This window comes from Carassius auratus, unplaced genomic scaffold (genome assembly GCF_003368295.1).
Source record: "Carassius auratus strain Wakin unplaced genomic scaffold, ASM336829v1 scaf_tig00216461, whole genome shotgun sequence".
NCBI classification, from domain to species: domain Eukaryota; kingdom Metazoa; phylum Chordata; class Actinopteri; order Cypriniformes; family Cyprinidae; genus Carassius; species Carassius auratus.
Genome location: NW_020528584.1, coordinates 300,448 through 320,970, shown reverse-complemented (window position 1 = coordinate 320,970; position 20,523 = coordinate 300,448). Strand labels below are relative to the sequence as shown.

The 20,523-nt window shown below is 41.5% G+C and overlaps 1 protein-coding gene across 3 annotated transcripts in view; it reads right to left on the bottom strand.

Annotated features, from left to right (window-relative positions):
* fndc3a (fibronectin type III domain containing 3A) overlaps positions 1-20,523 on the bottom strand; it is a 78,378-nt gene that overhangs the window by 50,502 nt on the left and 7,353 nt on the right. The window contains exons 2-3 of one of the 3 annotated variants that reach the window (XM_026263262.1): positions 20,205-20,279; positions 11,897-12,050 (exon numbers count right to left, since the gene is read on the bottom strand). In XM_026263262.1, coding sequence (XP_026119047.1) covers positions 11,897-12,010 — 114 coding nt within the window. In that variant the 5' untranslated portion in view covers positions 12,011-12,050; positions 20,205-20,279. The remainder of the gene's footprint in view (positions 1-11,896; positions 12,051-20,204; positions 20,280-20,523) is intronic. The other 2 variants (XM_026263261.1, XM_026263260.1) reach the window with 2 other exon arrangements.

Below are 20,523 nucleotides of genomic sequence, written 5' to 3'. Positions count from 1 at the left end.
GCCCGATGCAGTTCCCGAGGCGAAGCCCGATGCAGTTCCCGAGGCGGAGCCCGATGCAGTTCCCGAGGCGGAGCCCGAGGCGGAGCCCAATGCCGAGGCGGTGCCCGATGCTGTTCCAGAGGCCGATACCGATGCTGTTCCCGAGGCGGTGCCCGAGGTGGTGCCCAATGCCGAGGCGGTGCCCGATGCAGTTCCCGAGGAGGTGCCCGATGCCGAGGCGGTGCCCGAGGCTGTTCCAGAGGCCGATGCGGTGCCCGATGCCGAGGCGGAGCCCGATGCTGTTCCCGAGGCCGATGCTGTGCCCGAGGCTGTTCCCGATGCCGAGGCGGTGCCCGATGCCGAGGCGGAGCCCGATGCTGTTCCCGATGCCGATGCAGTTCCCGAGGCGGTGCCCGATGCCGAGGCGGTGCCCGAGGCCGATGCTGTGCCCGAGGCTGTTCCCGATGCCGATGCAGTTCCCGAGGCGGTGCCCGATGCCGAGGCGGTGCCCGATGCCGAGGCGGAGCCCGATGCTGTTCCCGATGCCGATGCAGTTCCCGAGGCGGTGCCCGATGCCGATGCGGTGCCCGATGCCGAGGCGGAGCCCGATGCTGTTCCCGATGCTGTTCCTGATGCAGTTCCCGAGGCGGAGCCCGAGGCTGTTCCCGATGCCGAGGCGGTGCCCGATGCCGAGGCGGTGCCCGATACCGAGGCGGTGCCCGATGCCGAGGCGGTGCCCGATGCTGTTCCCGATGCTGTTCCTGATGCAGTTCCCGAGGCGGTACCCGATGCCGAGGCGGTGCCCGATGCCGAGGCGGTGCCCGATGTCGAGGCCGATGCTGTTCCAGAGGCCGATGCGGTGTCCGATGCTGTTCCAGAGGCTGACGCGGTGTCCGATGCTGTTCCAGAGGCCGATGCGGTGCCCGATGCCGAGGCGGAGCCCGATGCTGTTCCCGAGGCCGATGCTGTTCCCGAGGCCGATGCTGTTCCCGAGGCCGATGCTGTTCCCGAGGCGGTGCCCGATGCTGTTCCCGAGGCCGATGCTGTTCCCGATGCAGTTCCCGAGGCTGTTCCCGATGCCGATGCAGTTCCCGAGGCGGTGCCCGATGCCGAGGCGGAGCCCGATGCTGTTCCCGATGCCGATGCAGTTCCCGAGGCGGTGCCCGATGCCGATGCGGTGCCCGATGCCGAGGCGGAGCCCGATGCTGTTCCAAAGGCCGATGCCGATGCTGTTCCCGATGCAGTTCCCGAGGCGGTGCCCGAGGCTGTTCCCGATGCCGATGCAGTTCCCGAGGCGGTGCCCGATGCCGAGGCGGTGCCCGATGCTGTTCCAGAGGCCGATGCGGTGCCCGATGCCGAGGCGGTGCCCGATGCTGTTCCAGAGGCTGATGCGGTGCCCGATGCCGAGGCGGAGCCCGATGCTGTTCCAGAGGTCGAGGCCGACGCTGTTCCCGAGGCCGATGCTGTTCCAGAGGCCGATGCCGAGGCGGTGCCAGATGCCGAGGCGGTGCCCGATGCCGAGGCGGTGCCCGATGCCGAGGCGGTGCCCGATGCCGAGGCGGTGCCCGATGCTGTTCCAGAGGCCGACGCGGTGTCCGATGCTGTTCCAGAGGCCGATGCGGTGCCCGATGCCGAGGCGGAGCCCGATGCTGTTCCCGAGGCCGATGCTGTTGCCGAGGCGGTGCCCGATGCTGATGCGGTGCCCGATGCCGATGCTGTTCCCGATGCAGTTCCCGAGGCGGTGCCCGAGGCTGTTCCCGATGCCGATGCAGTTCCCGAGGCGGTGCCCGATGCCGAGGCGGTGCCCGATGCTGTTCCAGAGGCCGATGCGGTGCCCGATGCTGTTCCAGAGGCCGATGCGGTGCCCGATGCTGTTCCAGAGGCCGATGCGGTGCCCGATGCCGAGGCGGAGCCCGATGCTGTTCCAGAGGCCAATGCTGTTCCCGAGGCGGTGCCCGAGGCGGTGCCCGAGGCTGTTCCAGAGGCCGATGCCGAGGCGGTGCCCGATACTGTTCCAGAGGCCGATGCGGTGCCCGATGCCGAGGCGGTGCCCGATGCTGTTCCAGAGGCCGATGCGGTGCCCGATGCCGAGGCGGTGCCCGATGCTGTTCCAGAGGCCGATGCGGTGCCCGATGCCGAGGCGGAGCCCGATGCTGTTCCAGAGGCCAATGCTGTTCCCGAGGCGGTGCCCGAGGCGGTGCCCGAGGCTGTTCCAGAGGCCGATGCCGAGGCGGTGCCCGATGCCGAGGCGGTGCCCAAGGCCGAGGCGGTGTCCGATGCTTTTCCGGAGGCCGAGGCGGGGCCCGAAGCCGAGGCGGTGTCCGTTGCGGTTCTGGAGACCGAGGCGGGGCCCGAAACCTTTCCCGATGCGGTGCCGGAGGCCGTTCCCGATGCAGTGCCCGAGACCACTTCGCCCTGGGGGACTCCGACGGTGACCATGAGGACGTGGTGGTCATCCGCTCCGCCCTGGGGGACTCCGGCGGTGACCACGAGGATGTGGTGGTCGTCCGCTCCGCTCTGGGGGACTCTGGCGGTGACCATGAGGACGTGGTGGTCTTCTGCTCCGCCCTGGTGGACTCCGGCCTCGACCACAAAGACGTGGTGGTCTTCCGCTCCGCCCTGGAGGGCTTTGACTTTGACCACAAGGCCGTGGTGGTCTTCCGCTCCGCCCTGGAGGGCTCTGGCCTTGACCACACGGCTGTGGTGGTCATCTGCTCCGTCCTGGTGGACGCCTCAACATGTCCTTCATGGACTTATGTTTTGTGTTTTTTGAGTTCTGTTTCTGTCTGTTCCTTTTAGTTTAGTCTGGCCCTCCTTCCCTCCCCCTGAGCCTCCACCTGTCCGCCTCCCTCCTGGACTCCTTGTTTTGTGTTGCACCTTTCCATTCCTCCTGGTTGCTCCTGTCCCTGTTTTCTGTCCCTCCGTCCCTCCCCCTGGTCCGCCGCCGTTCCACCTCCCTCCTGCCTCTTTTTCTGTTGGGGTTTTCCTGGGTTTAGGTGGAGCATCTGGTAGCTGCTCCGTAGGGAGGGGGTAATGTCACGCTGCCAGTCTTTGTTTTCCTGGGTGTTCCCTAATGAGCTCACTTCCCCTTAGGCACTTCACCATAGGCACTTTAATTCCGCTAGTCTGGTTGTGTCTTCACAGTAATTGCACTCCAATTAGAATCGCACAGGTGTTGACAATACTCTGTCATTAGTTTCCCTATATAGAGCTGTCTTTCTCTGTTGTCTTCATGGAGTCCTTACCCTATGTGTCTCATGCTCTCGTTCCCCCAGACTTCCTCTACCTTCTCGTTCTTCCGAGTTCCCCGTTTCATCCGGTTCCCTTTTTGTTTGGTTTGTCTCTCAAGACAGTTTTATTTTGTATTTACCTGTTTGTGCAATAAAACTTACCTGCTATTGGATCTTACCCTTTCCTTGTGTTTTTCCCTTAACCCAACCGTGACAAGTAAATGTAGCCTACATTTACTAGTGTTCTCTCTTTCATGATCGTTGTTCTAACTCAGCGGTAATAACATATTTAATTTCAGCAACTTTACATGGTCAAAACACACTTTAGACTGCAGTCAGAAGTTATTACAAACACTTGGTGGTTCAAAGCAAGCTTTGAGTAAAAGTGGAATATAAATTGTATTTATTGTCTTATGTTGCATGATGTTACAGTGTGCATGAATGGTCACGTAACGTACTTTCGGTCCAGTATTGGAGCACGCCATTGGAAATTAATGACTTCCAACATTTGTAAGAGATAGTGGAAAGACATCATGGCCAAGGATCATTTTTATCTAAAAACAAAATCGCACCAGTGTAAATGTAGCCTTACATCTAAGGGGGCTGGGACACATTCACACCATCACGCCTCGCTTCCATATCTGACACTCGCAAAATCCAGAAATGCCATAAGAAAATCAATGTATGATTTATACAGTGAAGTGAATGCAGTGTTCCGTTTATATATTTGTTCATTCCATTTATAGAATGCTACTGATAAATACAAAAAAAATAAAGAAAAATAAAGCACTGTTTGTTTTATGTGTATAATGTGTATTTGTAATGTGTATATTTGTTTTAAGTTTAATAAGCTTTAAACTTAAAGATAAAATAATGACTTTTCATCTCCACCCACTTTGGCCTAAATTTCTGTCATTCTTATTTTTATTTTTCATTAAAATTGTCTTGAAATGTATTATTTGCGCCAATTAATTTACTCTTATGCTGTGGAACTTCATGACGATGCTGCTACATTTGCATAATGAAGTTGTCAATTCATGGTGCACCGTTACTGCCACAGTAACTAGGTAAAAGCATCTCCACACCTACATGAATGAGTGCTAAAAGACTTTCTTTTTTTTTAGCTTTAATAGTCAATCCTCCTGACTCATCATCCTAGAATAAAAGCTTTTTAAGTTGTTCGTGTACTGATTTTGTATCTCTACATATTAAAGCAAACTGGAAGCCAGTTTCTTTAATATGTTCGGACTATAAATTGGGGCAGTAAAATGTCAGATAAGAGATTTAGTATCCAGGTGGTTGAGTGACAATGATTTGCATGAGCAAAGATTACAGATGGGAACATTGTTTCTCTAATGCGTCACGGCCAGGCTGAACTTGCCTGGTTTAGGTACAAGGCCATCAGGAGGCGGTGGGAAGCGAGAGTGATTAGCAAACACAGCTACAGCGGTTAGCGCTGGCTTTATTACCCTGGAGATGGGCCAGTGGTGCCTTTGCGTACTCGGCTGTTAGCCACTGACGTCTGTACTTCTCCGATGAGTCAGGGCTCAGGTTGCTCACTATTTGTTACTCTTTAATTGTTTACAGCGTGGCAACGTGGCACTGCAGCTTAGCTGACACGAAACTGAAATATGTGACGTTGAAGAGGAGCCACTGGATGTCGTTGCCATGCAGAAAAGAGCAAGAACCATAATGACATGGGCTCAAATAGCCTCAGGTAAATGAGCTCTGGCAGAAGAGCCTTACAATGACACTGTAGGACGTATTGATTAAAATAGCAAAGAGCCTCAAGACATCAATGACTGATTGTTACAGAGGAAGACCATTTTCTTGACACCTAAAGCAGTGTGTGATGCTGTTGGTCCAATAAAGCCTTCTGCAATTAGTTGCCATGTCCTCCTCCCTTGACTTGTTCTCCTCAAGCCAGATGTGACACACATAGGGTGCTACTAAATATTGTCAGCTTGAATTAAAGGTGTCAGTTAGGAATTTGATTGTAATCAGCTGAAGTCATTGTTCACTGCATTTGAAAAGCAATTACAGGTGATTATCTATAGGAAATGAACGCTTTATGATAAAATGGAAAAATAAAGGTGTCTGCTAAAAGATCGAATGTAGAAGTAAAACAGGAAAACCTCTCACAAAAGAAGCACTTTTGAGTAGTAAAAAGCAAAATGCAAAACTGTGAAAAGCAACTGATCTCTGACAGTCAACCTGAGGCACAAACCTCTTCTGCAAGGTATGACCTTAACCTTCAATGGATTACACAGAATAACCATCAAAGCTGGATATTTGCTTGCTGCAATTTGTATTTCATGACACATAGTATAGGTGAAACTGAACTAAAGGTGAATGGGAGAGAAGCAGCATTGTACAGAGTCATTATGTGAAAGCAACCTCACCCTATTGATCAAACTCCTTTTACATGATGGTGCTGACAAGAGTGAGAATTCTGCTCCACAACACTGAATGGGAGACTGTTACTTGAGATGACCAGCTCTACAAATAATTGTCCATTTTCTCTCCTATTAGGTGATAAGTGAGACACTCTAGAGAGGGAGTGAGAAAGCCAGAATCTCATTGCTATGGAAACATTGCTTAGTTCACCAGTGAGCACAGGGAGGAGTAACATGTGGGGACAAAGGGAAAGATTAATGTTTGGTTCAGCCATTTTATGCTTTCAGAGGGCACAGCTCGATGAACGGCCATAACTCAAGGCACTGTGTGGTATCACGGCCACTACACATGAATCCACTCCCAGCTCTGGCCTTAGGCCCAGCTGTGCGTCTTCCGTCCACCTCGTCACGGCAGGATGGCATTAAGTGGAGCGGTGGGGAGTGAGGGGTTATTCACTTTCATATCACCTGAATGACGCACTCAAAAAAAAAAAAAATTCTTTGTGTGCTAAAAAGCTGTTAAATTAGACTAATGCATTCACCAAAAAAAACAAAAACAACAAAAATAAATTTTGGGTCGGATAAGCAAACTATGAGACACATTGTGATGCACAGTGATTTTGTTAACTGGATCAAAAATTCCCAGAGTATTGGTGAGACTGTACCTTCGTATCCAGTTTTGGCATCTCTCTAGCATGATTTATTTTTGTCCAGGATGCGGATTCGTACAATTAACGCTAACTGGGAAACATCAGTTTCAGAGTTTTCCCTTATTCATTTCTGTACGAACTGAACTGTAGAATAAATTATCAACGTGCAAATAAACAATGAAAAACCTAAAAACAAATGACATATATCAAGATCCGTATGTATTGGGACAACCGTAATTGTATTTACGAATCAATAAAAGTAAACATTTTGTTAGCTTTAGGCAAGAAAAGCTTTTGCTTCGCTTTACTGGTTGATTTTTTTCTGTGGCAAGTACAATGTTAACAAGAAAGAGTGTACAAGATCAAAAGGAAAGTGAATCAAAAACATATAAGTGTTTTCTGGTCGATTTAGAGCCATTTATACAAGGGTCTTTTTGGAAGAACTAACATCACTCCGTTCTTATCCAGCACAGACTTCCTGCAGAGTGGCCCGTTCTAGCCAGCTTAAAGTCTTTGCTCTTAAGGTTAGCCTGAATGCTGCTTCAAGAAGCCTTTTGCACTTAAAACCAAATTTTTTGAAGACCACATAAAAACCTGAAACAACCCAAGCCAGAGGGAGGTAAAGGCAAATAAATGAAACCGTAAAAGGCCAGACGTCAGTGCTTATAGTTGGCTGCTGGGAGGAGGGAGGGTTCCATCAAATCTTTACAATGAAGAGAACAGCTGGGCACCTGGGCTAATAGTAAGTATTGACAAACAACGGCCTGATTCATCTTGTCCTGGTTCTAGCACAGACAAACAGACAGGCAGGACCGCAGGAAGTAGAGAGGAGAGACATAAGTGGCGTAGTCAGAGCGGTGAGGCAGGAGGGAGAAATGAATAGGTACTGTGAATCAATGTGCACGCACTCCACTTATATGAAAGACCAGCAACAGTGTTGCCAGGAGTATGCCACACTGATATTTAGCTTTCCTTGTTTCAACTGCGATGTCAAATGCACAAGTGCTACGCGGCACACAGGAAGAGGGAGGAGGGAACCCGGTTGCCGAGTGAGAGTCCAGTGGGAAAGGTCAGGTCAGAGGCATAAGTCATCATGGCACATTGTCACTAATGTTTTCGGAAGGATGTGTCACTCGGTCCGGGTCACAGAGACTCAGAAAACTCCTGCCGTCAGTTTTGTATTCTCACACGCACCGTTTTACCAATCTCTCTTGCACAAGCACATTTCCTCTGACACACAGACCAGCTAACACCAGGAGTCACTTAGTTACACTTATTTTGACTTGAGCTCTCCCTGTTGCAAACATCAAACGCACACCTGGAGAGGCGCCACACTCATGATTAGTTGTAGGCGTAAAAGGCCACATATAAAGAGAAATGCAAAGGGCACAAACAAACACGGAGACGCGAAAATTATTTTGTGGTAATTAACACTGAACTAGTCCTGGCTTTTCGCACCAGCAAAGACTCAATTGTATTCTTGAACCACTTATACACAGATATTCCGGGAAATACACAGATAATGTGTCCCATGATTTGTCCCGGGATCGTTTGATTGTGGTTCATTCCCACTGCCAGTGATTCTCCGGAGTCGGTGTGTACATTCACACACATCATGTAAAGATCCTGTAAAGACACTTGACATTGCGATGTGATGTGTGATGTGACGCATTCTGTTTCAATAAAATGGTTAGTTCACCCAAATATTAAAATTATGTCATTAATGACTCATCCTCATGTTGTTCCAGATCCGTAAGACCTCTGTTCATCTTCGGAACACAGTTTAAGATATTTTAGATTTAGTCAGATAATTTCCTGTTCCTCCATTGAAAGTGTGTGTACGGTATACTGTTCATGTCCAGAAATGTAATAAAAACATCATCAAAGTAGTCCATGTGACGTCAGAGGGTCAGTTAGAATTTGCTGAAGCATCGAAAATACTTTTTGGTCCAAAAATTGGGGCAGTAAAAACAAAAATTACTACTTTATTCAGCATTGTCTTTTCTTCCGGGTCTGTTGTGTGCGCGTTCACAACATTGCAGTGGCACTGCTGATGTGTTATCTTTGTTATTGGGTGCTAGGGTTGTGCAGATAGACGATAATATAGTGTATCGACGTTAGTCAGATATATCGACATGAGATTTCTCTGTCGATAATCAAGACGATATTAGGTTCATTCTCCTATTAATGTATTAAATAATAATAATAATAAATATTAGTTCTTTTTATTAGGCAGCCTATTATAATTCGGCTATCAAACTGCCCAACTATTTCACTTTAGCGGCACATTTCAAACACACACACACACACATACAGAGCGTGCGTGCAAAAGAGAATTAGAGCCTGTCGCTTTGACTCGGATAACTCGTTAAATCCATGAAATGAAAGAGAAAATAACAACAACAGCAAACTTATCATCCATAGTGGTTCTCACAGAGTCCTTTTCTTAAAGACTGATCATTTAACTTATAACGCTCACTATGTGGTGATGACGTAGGAGGACTACGTGAGAACCACTATTGATGATAAGTTCACTCTGCCGCCTTATTATTTTCATGCACACCGCACTGTAAGGTGATGCATGCAAAATACATAGTTTTGGCCATTACAAAGTCTCAATCCACATCGTCTGCAGATAAGGTATTTCATTGCAATTTAACAAGTAATCTGAACGGCCTATATGTGTGCAATATTTTAAATGAGCCCTCACTTACTGAGTTTAATGCCACAGTTATGTTAGAATGCATCTCATTCTTGTTTCTGTGGCTGTGCGTCGGGCTCATCATGAGGTGCATGGTCCGGAGCGCTGTATGACTGATGATCAGTTTAAAGGTGCCATATGCAAAAATTGAGGTAAAAATATCCATAACATGACCTACACGCATCAAAAGAATGAGAAGAAATAAGGGCGATGATGTCATTAAAAAAATGTCAAGTTATAGTGCTGCAGAGATATCAACCTTAATTAGCATTAGCATTACTAGCCCGGCCCGACAGGTTTCGTAATACCAGTTTCGGCCATGGGAGGCGGTATGCGCGCAACATAACCACCAGCCAACCTGCAATACACGAATAACTCGCACGTCTTTTGTGGGTGTGCCTGAACCTGATGTCAATCATGTGGAAAGTACAGCACAGTACTTCATTTCAGTTCAGGGAAGAGAGAGAAATTATGGCTCAAGCCCTTGGCAAGAGACCACCACCCGCTACAGGGAAACAATCGCGCTCGGAATCACAAATCAAATCCGATAAGAAAAGGAGCCGAACCAGAGTAAACATCGGCACTGCTTTCAATCGCTGATGGACCTGAACGAAATTAGGTTCGACTCTGAACTTGCAACATTTCTTTTCGATTGGTAAGTTAGATGCTGTTAGTATTTCGCTAGAAGTTTGTTTTATATGTTTGTGTATTTTTTTAGGGAAGTTAAAAAAACTCCCCAACTCAATCCGAGCAGCTCAATCCTTAGCCATCTTCAAGAATCGGCTTAATACACATCTCTTCCATATTTATTTGACCCTCTAACTTTAGCACTCACTATTCTAATTTTATTTAAAATAAATAATAATAATAATAATAATAATAATAATAATAATAATAAAATCTAACTAGCTTTCTAATCTTTTTGTATTCTATCAGTTTTCTTTTCATTTATTATACAATTATTATACAAAAAAAACAGACCTCTAACACTAGCTTGCTCTATTTTTAGCCCTTGCTACGTGTACTGCATTTAAGCTAACGGAGACTTGTTATAGCACTTATATATCGTTGCTCTTTTGTTGTTTTTTATTGCTTCCATTGTCCTCATTTGTAAGTCGCTTTGGATAAAAGTGTCTGCTAAATGACTAAATGTAAATGTAAGTGTTAACGATGACAGTGAACAAAAGGGAGAATGTGAGCACTGTGTTCTTAGATGCTGCTGTTTTTCACACCGTCAAAATAAAAGTCCCACCTCAAACACATTTTTTTTTTTTAAATGCCAAATATCAGCCACTACTACAAATCCACTTCCAAAAAAAATAAAAAAAATACTGAAATGAAACAGTCACACAAGGTGAAAAACACTTTTTTTGAAAACAGCAGTCTTGGTCACTTAAGAGAAATCAGCCTGACATCCATTTGAGTGACAGCAGTGGCATCCAGCCTCGTCACGACCACTGACTCTCGCCATGACAGCCTTCGGGGACAGCAACGGATGGACAGATCCTCTCCACGGCAGTTACTCCCTAATCAAAAGTCTGTGCTGGGTCAGGGTCAGTGACGTAATAGTCGCAGCCCCAGATGTCACTCCCACGGACCTTTGGCTAAACGTCTGATCCATATGGGACACAAAATTGGAAACACTTCAGGAGTGCAGAAGTCGTCATCGGATTGGTTGAATTTTACAGGATTTCCATGAGACGTGTGTGTCACGTTCTTTAACGTTCTGCATGGAAACAAAGATATCGTGGTGCCAAACCCCCTCACGAAATAAAGCTGTCGTGTTTACAACTGTGACGAAGAGCTCTTATCAGGATCAACTAAATGCTAGATTTTCAAAATTATGTTAAAAAAGTTTGCGACATAGAATCTTTAAAATATTTCAGAGTTTTAACTGTCTGTTATTGTAGCGACATTTTCACGCCTTGAAAATGTGATGAACTAAACGAACTGTGATTGGTTGTTGGACATGGGCATGGGCCTCATGGGCGGCCTTGGTATTTATATTTGTATTAATACTGATATTAGTATTTATTATTTAACATTTTAGAAGTTATTGAGCTGCTGGCACGTAAATGTATAGAAATGAAGCACATAGCGCATCAAGCTAAATTTAGATTAAATTCAATTTTACTAAATTTTGCAACTGTATTCATTGAAATGTTTAGGAATTAATTGGCTTTTCATCAACTCACAAATCTTCTGCAGTTCCCTGACCACTTGGGAAGCTATGGTATTATAATTTCATGTTTTGCCATTTGTATTATTACTAGTAGCAGTTGTAAGATGTTTATAATTTTATGCCATAAAAACTTAATACAGCATTATACTCCTTCTCTATTTATTTTGTTGGATGCTGGTAATATTACTCCGTAGTTGATAATTTTGTCTGTATTAAACTGTTGCTATGCTATTTGGTCAGGAGTTGTATTAATAAATCTGTTTGAATAATACTCCATCTTGTAATCTGCTTTATTATTATTTTAGTCCCTTCCAATGGAGACTGTAAAATCAAAATGTGATCAAGTCACAGATAAAGCTATTGGAGGTGGTTGATTGTGCATCCCTAGAGAAGGTGTCTCTGAACCGAGCACTAAGGGTGGCAAATAGGGTAGAGACGTTATTTTAGAGTAAATGAGTAGTGTAAGTGTCACAACTCCATAATTATCAGGGCAAAATTACAGCATGCCATTTTCCATTTTTAAAGTGTTTTAGTACAAAATAAACATCAACATTAACTATATTGACCAATCTTTGGTATAAGACCTGGCTCAGCTTGCTCTCCTGTGTTCAACAGAACCATATAAGTGAGTTTGCCATGAGAAATTATTTCATCAGAACTTCAGTAGCCTACTAGGTAGAAAATAGCTTTTTCTGCAGAACATAGCTTACAGACTTGACACACAAGTGAGCATGAAAAACAATGCTGATTTATCCTACCTGTTGGGGTCCCTCTCCGTTGACGATGTTGGGCGGGGGAGGTGGGGAGGTGAGCATTGGGATGTCTTGGCTGAGCAACTGGCCGGACTCCAGTGGGGAGATGTGGTCAGCCATGACTCCCTCATCCACACTACAGAGGAGGCACTGCTTGCTCCTGAAACCACAAAGAATTCAGTCAATAAATCAGTTCCACCATTAACAACTAATCGTTCAGAATTGCCACAATTGCTGCATGCAATGTATAAAATATTTACATGTACATACATATTTAGATTATTATATTATATTATATTATATTGAAGTATATTGTTCATTGTTAGTTTGTTAACTACAGTAGTTAACTAATGAACATTATTGTAAAGTTACCAATATTAATATAAATTACATCCAGTTTTATTGTGTTAATTTTTTTTTTTTCAATTCAGTATCATTATAATTGAGTTAAATTTAAAAAAGTCATATAAAATTACTTTACATTATTAAATAAAATAATAAATAATCATTACAAAGCCTTTTCGTTTTCAGTCAAGCGATCCAGAATTTTCCATTTTTGTCTTGGCCTAGAATTTTCATTTCTGAGCATCCCTAGATGTAAGACTACATTTAATTTAATTTAATTTAAATTGAACAATAATTTACTTTCAAAAGGGCCTGCACAACTTAACTACAAGTTCAAGTAGCATGGTTCAAAATACATGTAGTAGCACAGCAGTGCATACCTGTTTACATTTAAGGTGGACTAGTCTAGACTATAATACAATTTGAAAGGTGCAAACAACATTTATGTCAGGTTTTCATGAAAGTGTTTGTCAGTTTGTCTGCTTGACAATAACATTTTCCACTGCAGCAATAAAACTGAAAGTGGGATAAACAAACTGAGAAATGTTTATTTTTAGTTAAAGCAGTTGTTGCCGAAGTTTTCCTTTGGGGACATACTTTGGAAAAATAAGTTGGAAAAAGGTAATAAACCGCAATATCTTGCAGAATATTGCAATATATTTAAAATCACAATAATATTGTATCGTGACGTATCATGAAGTATCATGAGGCCTGTGGTGATTCCCAACCCTACTATTTTATTATGTTGAAAACAGTTGTGCCGCATATTATTTTTGTGGAAAACATGCTACATGCTTTTATGTATTTTTTATTTAGGAATAGAAAGTTCAAAAAGAATACCATTTATTTGAAATTCAAAGAATTTTGTAACAAAAAATATTAAAGTGTTGGTAAAGTAATCATGCAGTATTAACTTCAAAATCAATATCTTACAGACGTCAAACTTTTGAACAGCAGTGTTTGTTCCCTATAAATAACCCTGCAAAAAAAAAAAAAAAAAAAAAAAGTGCTATATAAAGTTTATTGTGGAGAGCCATTTAAATTATGTTTCCAAACCTGAGCATCTCATTAACATCATCTCATTCCTTTGCTCATGAGGTAATTTTTAACCTTACACCCACAATGGTGTATGGACATCCTTCAGGCTTGATTTTTTATTTCACTGTTGAGTTTATATGTTTTTCATAACAAAACACAAAGTATTTCCATTGACTACTTTGTGCCCTCATACTTAGCTTTAATAGCCGTTCAGAAAACTGTATTTTCGTCTCAGGGTCAGTCGTGGTTTCGAGCATAGAGTGGGACAAACACAAGAGACTGTGATCTCCACTTCTTTCTTATTTTAGAATTGTTTGTAAGAGAAAGAATAAACTATTTTAAGCTCCATTCATTGTACTCTGGGACTGTTTGACCTGTCTGGGAGCAACACAGCAGAGAAATGAAAATGCACCATTTGTTCCCTGCCACATCCACACGCACACACTCTGAATCTAATTCAAATGAACTAATCAACTCATTGTATGGAGTACGGCCCAGGGTGAGCGCGCTCTCTCTCTTATGTATCAGTTTTGCAGTGAGTCACAAGCAGAAGGTAATAAGGAGGGAATGACATGTGTCCTTGAAGCTCATTAGTATCTAGCGCATGCGTTTTCACCAGCCGCAGCGATCAGCCTAATCCGTTAGCTAGTCCCCTACTTAAACCCGCACACAAAGGCAGGTTATGGGGGTGATGCTCAATAAGACGAATCCTGCTAAGACTTAACAAACTGCTTTTCAGCAGACACAGGCTTTAGGAAGATGGGTAAATGCAGCACCTGCACCTGTCGGTGGGGTTTAATTCAGTCGAACGATATGCACAACATGCTTGGCCCTTTCCTTCCAAGTCAACATTAAAATATGGTATACTGAAGGCATCATACATTTTTAACCAGTTCTTGCCTGGCAGATCTTGAAAGAGACAGAAAATCCTATAGACTTTATGAAGTGAAGGTGGAACCAGAGACATATCTAGGGTCAAGATAGAAACTTGGGGCTGTGCTCTTTGACTTGGGTCAGTAAACAACCACCCAAGACACTGAAATATCATTGCAATTTAAGATAACTGTTTTCTATTTTAATATATTTTAAAATATAATTTATTTCTATGATGCAAACTGAATTTTCAGCATCAATTACTCCGTCTTCAATGTCACATTATCCATCAGATCACAGATCCTTCATATAAATCATTTTAATGTTTATTTATCAATGTTTTTTTTTTTTTTTTTTTTTTTTTAAATGCAGTCTTGTTAAGCATAATAGACTTCTTTAAAAAGTAATAAAAAGATTACTGATCCCAAACTTTTGAACGGCATTTGTGTTTGACAAAGACTGTGGAATCAGAATTCAGTTATATGCCCCAAAAATTCAAGATATTTGAGCAAAAAAGGCTCCTGTATGGGTTTTTCGTCTTTCATTCATTTCTTATGGCACAGTTCAGCAATATCACACGGGAAACGTTTCTTTTTTTCAGGAATATCTGCATCTTTGTTAACATGACACTGATTTTTTTTTTTTTTACAACAGTTCAATAAACATTTACATTTTTCATTATTTTAAATTAATTTCCAATGTTTTTATTATTTTCCTTTTTTAGCATTTTTAATAAAAATAAACAAATTGATCAATATTCAGTTTTTTTAAACCCATTAATATCATAGCATTTATGCAATTCTAACTGCATTCATGCCACATCTGAACAGTCTGTGTGCATATTGTATACCTAAATGACACTTCAAATGCAGCTTCTGAAAACAATGTTACTGTCACATAGCCTTTAAACTTTATGTAATAATGCTGAATCAAACTATTTATTTCTGAAGCTATATTCAATGTATATTCAATGCTTGTCTTGTTTAAAACAATTATTAATTTTAATTATTTTGAGGGGATCATTTCTTAGCCAATATGGAAACGTCATATAATTAATTTGATTAAAAAATTGCCATCACTTGACAGCCCTTATTTATACATTTTACTTTTAGTTATTCCTTTGGTATTGAACTTAGCATCAACAATCTGGTATTGGTATCAGACTAGTGAAATTCTGTGATTGCTACAACCTTATACAGTAACATCTGAACAGAAGTTATAAGGTTGAACATATTTGAAGGGTCACTGATTTAACAGTCAGGTAATTCCAGTGCACAAGTGTTGAGTAACAAAGAAATCGAGAAACAACTTATTACTCTTTCTTTTCAGTAGTAAACCTGCTATTTTGAAACTGCAACACCATAATAGAAGTGAGGTCACAGCAGGGGGGGCAAAAAAAAGACAGAAGGTAGAAGTCACTCTCCCCAAGCACTACAGTTGAGTGCTTTCTGTGGTCTACTTCCTCCCCTCAGCAAGAGAGCGGATGAAGCTAACAGTGGAGCATGGCCTAAGGGTGTAAATCTGTTCTTGGAAGGGCAAAAGGTCAGACACCGGAGGTGATGGCTTCCTATTAAGAGGTGTAATGAGAAAATTGGGAAGGGGGGGTGGGGGGGGGGGGTTGTTGTTGAATGACAGCCTCTTACATTCACTGGAACTGCAATTGTTTTAAGTGATTATGTGGCAAACTCCTCCAACCCATCTAAGTGCACAAGGAGAGCTCTTACTGCAACTTGGTAGTACCTGAAAATGATGAATAATGGTGTGACATCAGCAGGAAGAGCGGGGGAGGAGGGGATGACCTCAGAGATTAGAGTACAGCACTTTTTTGATTCAGGTCACCATTACTTACAAAAAAACTATTTCTGTGCATACCACTGTTCGTCAACGATGCCTACAGAGGAAACAGATGGAAATCTCTAGTGGAAATGAACAATTACATACCAGATTTTATACTTTCTGAATAAAATATAGACATTGCTTATCTCCAAAACTTTCCACCTTAATGTTAGGGTGATTTAGGTAGTTGCTTGAATGTTGCTATTTGCACTCCAAAAATCAATGATCATATTGATATTGATATGATATTAATGAAAAACATAAATCTGCATGAAGCAACTGTATGAAAGTTGTCTTTGTTTTTTTTTGTTTTTGTAGTATATAAAAAAAAAACTTAAAATATCAATTTATAAATAATTCCGATGGAACACAGACTTCAAAATAAAGTGTACAGATTCTGTTTCTTTCCCACGCTTCCCACATCTAGTGAGTGGATATGAAATTCCACAAAAAAAAAAAACTGACTGCTTCACAGCAGGAACAAACACATGTAAAAAGCTTCCACCATGATTACGACAGTGATATATTTTGACAGGGAATAACAATTATTTAACTGTCTGTTTGGTCTCCAAAGTCAAAAAAAAAAAGAAGGTAAAATTAAGTAATTTTTTAGTTAAAAAAAAAAAAAAAATGAATCACATTAAGTTTAAATAGATATCCAAATGTATGAATATTTAATGCACTTAAAATACATAAATCTTAAATTTAACACTAAATATTTTTGAGTGAAAACTGTAAGTCTGATGGCTTATAAAAGTAATAGCACCACAACAAAACAATTTGAAGTATAATTCATCTCCGAAGCAGGATGTGTGATGTGATTCATTTGAAAGATTAATAGGATTATAGAGGTTGTTCAAATCCCTAACTTTAAGTAAATAACAGTAGCACAATGTGCATCTTAGCAAAGACTACTAACAATTTACTAATCAGTGTTTGTTCATTTAAAGTTTTAATTCAAATAGTAAATCCAATAAGTAAAAATTTGATTACAACGTGAGGCAGAGTAATAGTAATCACTTTATTAATTTCTTTCTCTAAATTAGATAACCTCAAAAATATAATAAGAAATGTAGAATCTAAAGTGTCTAATACTTCAGTTTCTTTCATCTCACCCCCCAAAAAACTGCAATGCTTTACAACTATAGGACAGGAAGAAATAAAAGTATACTGCATCTAAACAAACTAAATGTTTATTCAATCCTGTACCCTATAAATTACTGAAAAAGTTGTTAGCTGTAGCAGTAGCTTCTCAATATTATTAACTTGTCGTTATCATTAGGTCACATCCCAAAACAATTTAAGCTGCTGGTCATTAAGCCTCTTATTAAGAAACCACAACTATCCCAGAGAACTGGCAAATTAAAGACCTATTTCAAATCTTCTGTTTATGTCAAAAATGTTAACAAAAATTGTCTGTTCAATTGTGGTCCTTCCTGAATTTTTTTTTTTTTTTTTTTTATGTCTCTAAGAAGAATTTAAATCAGGTTTTTGGCCCTACCATAGCACAGAAACTGCACTTGTTGAAATTACAAATGACTTGCTTCTTGCGTCAGACCAAGGCTGCATCTCATTGTTAGTTTTACTTGATCTTAGTTCTGTGTTCGACCACATAGATCATGGCTTACTCAGATCGGATTGGAATCCTACCGGTCTGATCGCTACCATTTGTTAATTTAAACGGGGAGTCAACTCAGTTCTCACCATTAAAGTATGGAGTGCCACAAGGATCTGTCCTAGGTCATCTGCTATTTTCAATATACACGTTGCCCCATAGTAATATTATTAGAAAATACAGGATTAGTTTCCACTATTCCGCTGATGATACTCAAATCTAGATTAAAGACCCATCTCTTTAAAGTGATAGTTCACCCAAAAATGAAAATTAAATGGTTTATCTTCTTATCCCAAGGGCATCCAAGATGTAGGTGACTTTGTTTGTTCAGTAGAACACAGATATTTTTTAAACAATCCGTTATAGTCTGTTAGTCATATAATGCAAGTGGTTGGGAATCACAGCTAAAACATACAATAAAAAAAACAAATAATAATAATAATAATAATAATAAAATAAAAACATACACAAACAAAACCAAATTAAACTCTGCAGCTCATGACGATACACTGATGTGTATAGACTCAAAACGATGGGTCTGTACAAAACTATTTATATAGTTTTTTTTTTTACCTCTTCAATGCCTGAACTGTCTGAACTGGTTGAGCGTCTCAAAACACTGCCTGCATGTGAGGCATCTTCTTCCTTTATGGCGGATCGCAGACTAACTGCATTGCTGCCACCTTTCTTCTCAATGGTTGTTGTTGTTTTTTTTTTAATCACCGTTTGTGTTCTACTAAAGAAACAAAGTCACCTACATCTTCGATGCCCTGGGGGTAAGCAGATAAACATCAGATTTTCATTTGTAGGTGAAAGATCCTTTAACCTGGCTAACACATAACACACTAACACATTTTGAATCTTGCATTAATTAGGAAAATGTTAAAAAAAAAATTAAGATTTTAATTTAAGAAAATTTTAAAGCTGCATTAATTAGGAAAACTGGAACCGGGAAAACTTCCCATAACACACAATGTACTTGCTACATCATTAGAAGAATGTCATCTATGCTAATATTAGTCTGTTTCTCTCTTATTCCGAGGTCACCTTAGCCACGAGATCCAGTCTGTAACCAGATCAGATGGTCACTGCAGTCACCCGGATCTAGTATGTGTCCAGCCCAGATGGTGGATAGGCACCTAGAGAGGACCTCTATGGCCCTGAATGAGAGACCAGGACAACTAAATGAGCCCCAGAGACAGATCCCCAATGAAGACCTTGTATCATAGACGGCCACTGGGACAAGACCACAGGAACCAGATGATTCTTCTGCACAATCTAACTTTGCTGCAGCCTGGAATTGAACTGCTGGTTTTGTCTGACCAGAGGAGAACCGTAAAAAAATAATCAGTAATCCCCACTGGATGCAACAAATGCCTAGTTTATAACGGGTTTAGTGTTTTTGTAATGTCGCACTGGGACAAGGCGTTACAATATGGTAAGGGAGTAACATTTCCGTCACATGCTTGAGGTATTTGGCCAATCACATTGCACTAGATAGCTGGCCAATCAGATCACACCTTGCTTTTTAGAACGATGAGAAATTTCAGAACTTTTTTTTTTTTAAATCGAGGCATTTCAGAAAGGCGGGGCATAAAGGAGCAAAAATAATGTACAGTTTGTGTAAAATGTATTTGTTTTGTTTGTTTTTTTACCTTGAACTGCATAAATGCATTTCAATACACCAAATACACAAAATAATGTTTTTTTTTAAGCAACGTTATATGACCCCTTTAATTTAGGAAAATCTAAGATATTACTTATTGGACCAAGAAACAGTACACAGAATCTCAAAGATTACAATTTGCAACTAGACAGATGTACTGTTACTTCCTATACAATCAGAAATATGGGTGTTATATTAGACCGCAACTTTTGAAAAACATATTTCCCATGTTACAAAAACAGCATTCTTTCATCTTAGAAACACTGCCAAGCTATGGAACATGTTACCTGTTTCTGATGCAGAAAAGCTAGTTCATGCATTCATGACCTCTAGACTGGACTATTGTAATGCACTGCTAGGAGGTTGTTATGCATCTTCAATAAACAAGCTACAGGTAGTCCAAAATGCAGTGGCAAGAGTCCTTATCAGGTCAAGAAAATATGAACATATTACCCTAATTCTACAGTCTCTGCACTGGCTGCCTATTAAGTTCTGTACCAGTTACAAAATATTATTAAGTACCTACAAGGCCCTTAATGGTTTAGCTCCTGCATACCTAACTAGCCTTCTACTACGCTACAATCCATCACGCTACCTAAGGTCGCAAAAATCTGGACCTTTGGTTGTACCTTCGATAGCAAAGTCCACTAAAGGAGGTAGAGCTTTTTCACATTTGGCATCCAAACTCTGGAATAGCCTTCCTGGAAATGTTCAGCGTTCAGACACACTCTCTCGGTTTAAATCTCGATTAAAGACATCTCTTTGGCCAAGCTTTCAAATGATGCATCTCATAATTTTGTACTGCAGTTTTATCTGATCAAATGCACATCATTATTCATTAGCTTTGGTTAAACAAATCAATTTTACTTGGTTGGAACAGCAGCTATGCTAATGATGTATTTGTTTCACTGTTTTTGCCACAGGATGTAACTAGGATTTACACAAGCCAGTCTGGATCCAGAACACCTGAGAAGAGATGATGCCCACTCCTCAGAGGACCTCAGATGATGCCAACCCTGAAACAACATACAGAACAACCAAATTTTGCAATAAGTTTGATTGCAATATATAATAATTGCTGTAAATAGTGTTTATCGTCTGTTAGATTACGTCTTTAATAGATTTTTTCCATACATTTCAGCAATACGTACATTAACTGACAGTCACTACTGATAAGCTACTACTAAATATATGTTAGAAACTTTCTGTAAAGCTGCCTTGCAACGATTTGTATTGTGAAAACCTCTAGCACATAAACTT